At 29.5% G+C, this 4,785-nt stretch overlaps 1 protein-coding gene across 1 annotated transcript; it reads right to left on the minus strand.

Annotated features, from left to right (window-relative positions):
- Positions 1-469: 469 nt before the first annotated feature.
- Positions 470-4,502, minus strand: LOC115875187 (chitin synthase chs-2-like). Its single transcript, XM_030890592.1, has 4 exons — positions 4,358-4,502; positions 3,052-3,281; positions 722-904; positions 470-658 (listed from the first exon to the last, which is right to left on the minus strand). The coding sequence occupies exons 1-4, from the start codon at positions 4,500-4,502 to the stop codon at positions 470-472; spliced, it is 747 nt and encodes a 248-aa protein (XP_030746452.1).
- Positions 4,503-4,785: the final 283 nt, after the last annotated feature.

Genomic DNA, 4,785 nt, shown 5'->3' on the forward strand with positions numbered 1-4,785 from the left:
ATGCAAATTTTTGAAAACACCCTGTAACTCATAAACGGTAACAGATATCGATGTGCGGTTTTCACCATTATCTTTTTGATAAAAATTGAGCTCCAAAAACCAATATTCGTTTTTGTCTATCTTCTATAGAAAAGGGTGTTTTTTTAAAAAGCTTCAAATTTGACTCACCCTGTTCTCTTTTTTTTAATTAGAGAAAAATAATTTTTGGGAGATAGATTTGTGTGTCTGGGAACGTTCTATCCTTTTTTAATAAATATATAATTAGTGTTATCTTTTGACATGTTAATTTTAAAAATGAAATGACGTCTATAGATTGGCGCCGCCAAAATTATCTTTAATTGCCATTCTCCAGCCGTTTTTTTATGACCACTGTATATTATGTTAAGCAAAAGATGAGAATTATGTTTTAGTCATGTCTCATGACTAATCTTACTGTAGGCTTGCCCAATAATTTTTTTCTTCTTCTTTATTATGTTAAGTATACTACCTTTGGTTTGAATAAATGGAAATTTAGTGTACTGTTTGCCATGATTTGTGCAAAAGTACTAAACCGATGACGTAACATGCATGTAAATTGAATGACCATTACGCTAAAAAATACTGCACCAAGAGCTAATCCTATTGGTTCGAGCTGTAGATAAGTTTTCATTATCATGATCTAGAATTATTAAAACAAAAATATAGATAATTGTTCCTAGAAAAGTATTTTTTTTTATTGTACCTCGTTTCCGTATGATGCTTTTGTATATGTAAAGTTTACACTTGGATTAAAGGGCCATTGGACATGTAGTAAATCTTTTCGCAATGTCATTAGGAATATTATTAACACGAAGAGTAAGTTCAGCATGAAAAACGTAATAACCATTTTATTTCGTAATTCCTTTAGTTCTTTACCAACTTTTTTCTGAAATTAAATTAAATTTATGAATGTCTAGAGCTACCAAATATCTGAAATTTTCACTCTCGGTAGGTGATAATAATAGTCTTAATAATGGTAATGTTAGTTCACTACAGAAAAATATGAAGGGTTTCTTAAAAATAAAATACATACTTATATTAAGTTAAATATTAATAATTAATTAGTTATTTCTTTCTATCAGGTATAATATTATTTCTAAAAACACAGGTGGACAGTTTCATGATCAGCTATAAAGATATTCTTGTGATGAGGAAAATAGCAAAATAAAACACTAATTCACCACAATACACAAAACACTCTACTTTCAACACTGGACGCGCATTTCGCTAGCAGTTTTAATCAGATGCAGATGATTAAAACATTTAGTTCGTGTATAGTGTTAAAAGTAAAATGTTTTTTTTTGGGGGGGTAACATCAAAGGTTTCAAACCAAAACTTTAATGAGAAAATATCTGAAATAATTTATGTTTTCATATTTATATATCTAGGGTGCCATATTTATACAGGGCGTCCCAGGCTGAGCGTGCATTAGAAGTTTCTAGAGAACTATAATATCTAGATCGGAGTTTTTTGCACATCATTGTTTCACAAGGAGATCTATCGCTTAAAAATATTTTCAATATGGCGGCACTTCCGGAAATACCGGAAGTTGACATTTTGAAGGAAAAACAACTGCCCCTCAAAAAACTTTGTATAGCCTAGAGTCAAATTTATTGATAACTGCAGCCACTGTGACATAAAGAGAAGACATGTGGCTACCTACTTCAAAAATTAAGTTATTCGAATGTCAAATGACATTGGCCGTAGCTGTCATGCGATTGAGCAATTAAAAAATTATCATACATCTTTTTTTTTTCAAATGGAAACCTACTTTTTTATTTCACTAGTGAAAAGGTTTTTCAATTCGTTACTTTTTGATTATACATGTTCCTATACCTAAAATAAATAGCTTTTAAGTTACTCAAGGAGTTTTAAAGCTAGTAAGTTTTTAAAATATATTTTTTTATTTTATCTAGCTTCCTTTGACATTAAGTGTCAAAAAAGAAGATTTATTTTCTTCTATCAGGAAACTAATTACACGAAATTCGTATATTATAAATACTGGTACTTACACAAATATATCTCGTATTTTCTCACTTTAGTGATATCTAAAAGTGGATATTATTAATAATATACCGTATGATCGAAAACAAGAACGTGGCAAAGTTGGCACGGAAATGCGATCGATGACAGTGATTCTTTAATAAAGTGTTAAAATATGACATGGCCAGATATATTGTTTAACATCGCTTGATGTTTAAAGTCATAGGCTACTGGTTAAAATCAAGAAAAATATACGCTTTAAAACTTAATATTAAATAACTATTTATTTTAGGTATAGGAACATGTATAATCAAAAAGTTGCCAAATTGAAAAACCTTTTCACTAGTAAAATAAAAAAATGGGGGATTCCATTTAAAAAAAAATGATTAATGACTATTTTTTAATCGTTCAATTCCATGACAGCTACGGCAAATATTTTTTGACATTCGAACAATTTAATTGTTGAAATAGATATCTACATGTCTTCTTTTTATGCCCCAGTGGCTGTGGTAATCACTAAATTTGACATTTAGGCTATACCATTTTTGACAGACAGTTTTTTCGTTCCAAATTTTAAATATTTTTTTTTTCTCAAAAACCGATAATGTTAGGTATAGAGATAGAGTGTTTGATATCAAAATTCATAATATTTTTACAGAGAATTAAATATGTAATAAATTATATTTGTATTAGGGTACTCATTTAAAATAAAAAAGTTGCTATCAACTTCCGGTATTTCCGAAAGTGCCGCCATATTGAAAATATTTTAATCGATAGATCTCGTTGTGAAACAATGATGTGCAAAAAACCTCTGATATCAATATTGTAGTTCTCTAGAAAATTCTAATGCACGCTCAGCCTGAGACACCATGTATATCGAATTTTGCCAATTTATTTGCCGAGAAAATTACTCCAGATGACACTGATATGTTTTAAATAAAATTTGCCATGAGAATTTACGAAGAACCAATGTAAAACGTTGGGACAATTACAAATTATTAACAAAAACATGGAACTAGTATACCTAAGAATTATGAAAATTTCTCTTACTTTATCATCTTGAGTGGGTTTTAGATATTTTTCTAACAACTCTTTCCAAAATATTTCTTCTTTCCTTTCCAGATAAGCGACATTTCCCTTGATCAAATCGCGGTGATAAAACCAGCTGTTATTATGGAGATTCTCTGAAGGAGCTTGAAATGATTGGCTGTCATCATAATGATCATAGTTATCGCACTCGCTCGGTTCTGGAAGGACGGACACTACAGAAGCTCTAGGACCTAGAAAACATTATACTGTTTGAGGAAAACGTTGCAAAGACCATAAATCTAATTCTATTTATTGTAGAAATATATAATCATATCTTAATAATTATTATAATTAATATTATTGAATATCACTTTAAAGTGGAGTCTAAGCGAAGAATCCTAAACAGAAGTTGGTATATTTTTCGTTTCATTTTCATAGAAAAAAAACTTTTTACATGAATTCTAGAAGTCGATCTTATATGAGTAAAACCATTTTTTTTTATTATTCTTGATTTTTTAAAGGGTTAAAATAAATATTAGACGTAGAAAAATGTTTATTATAATAATTTAATAGTCTTTCTTTCTAATGCAATGAACTTAATTTTTTGTCTGCTACTTTACATTTCATTAATTAAAAATTGTGTAAATTAAATAAAACCTGCAGAGTATTTTAAAAATTCCGACCGATTTTAAAAATTTCTCACACCCTTTTAATCAAAAGCAAAAATTAATTCAAGGAGACGAAACAAGTGAGTAAACAAAGTGCTCATTACACAATCAAAAAATTAAATAGAAATAGCCCCAATTATGATCCCACTAACAAAATCGGTACGTAATGCTATGCTCGCTACTGTAGTTGAACTCCCGCATCCCGCATCTAGGGTTGGAACCTTATTTTTCACAATAATTATTTACTCATTTTACTACAGCCGTAATATATTATATTTAGCTTAGATATGTTATCTTCTTTTTTTATTTCAGTAGTATACATAAAAGTTTTTAAAATAGTGTATTTTCTTCTACATAAATTTTCCTACATACTCAAAAACCGACAACACTGTATGCCGTTTTTATTTTGTCCCTCTGTCTGTCAACCGGTCATTTGTATTTATCTCTGTTGCATGCATTAAAATAGAGACCACGTAGATAATGTGCCCATGATAGTATAATATTCTTTGCAAACCTGTGGCAATATGCACATTAAATAATTAATATGTATCTACAAGACTTAAATACACTTAGCAACATTTACGGAAATATATGAAATCTTTAAAATATACAATGATTAGGGAATAAAGCCTGATAGTACTATTAATTAAAAAATGTACCTTCTACAATTGGTGTTCTCGTTTTGGAAATGTTGGTATTAATTGTCAGTGATTCTGGATGTAGGCTATTATTTTCTAGACAATCGATTCTTCTTTCTATTTGGTATGCTCTATGCTCTATGTTGGATAAGGAGTTGCTGATCATTATTAAGAGATTGGAGTTATTGCAACAGTCAGCAAAAAAGTCTCTTATTTTATAAATGGAAGATAGAATAATGGATAAATTGGTTTCTTTCTCTTCTTCTACTTCTTCTGTATTTTCTTCTGGATTAGTCTAAATATAACACGTAGGAAATTAGTTTAGTCCCTAACCGGCAAAAACATACTTACTGGTTTTACTTCAACGGTAACTTCCCTAGTTCCCCAACTTACATTGTTCATATTGAATACTGAATAAATAACTAAAAGCATATACATACTGGGAACAG

This window comes from Sitophilus oryzae, unplaced genomic scaffold (genome assembly GCF_002938485.1).
Source record: "Sitophilus oryzae breed Bouriz unplaced genomic scaffold, Soryzae_2.0 scaffold_1041_pilon_pilon, whole genome shotgun sequence".
NCBI lineage: Eukaryota > Metazoa > Arthropoda > Insecta > Coleoptera > Curculionidae > Sitophilus > Sitophilus oryzae.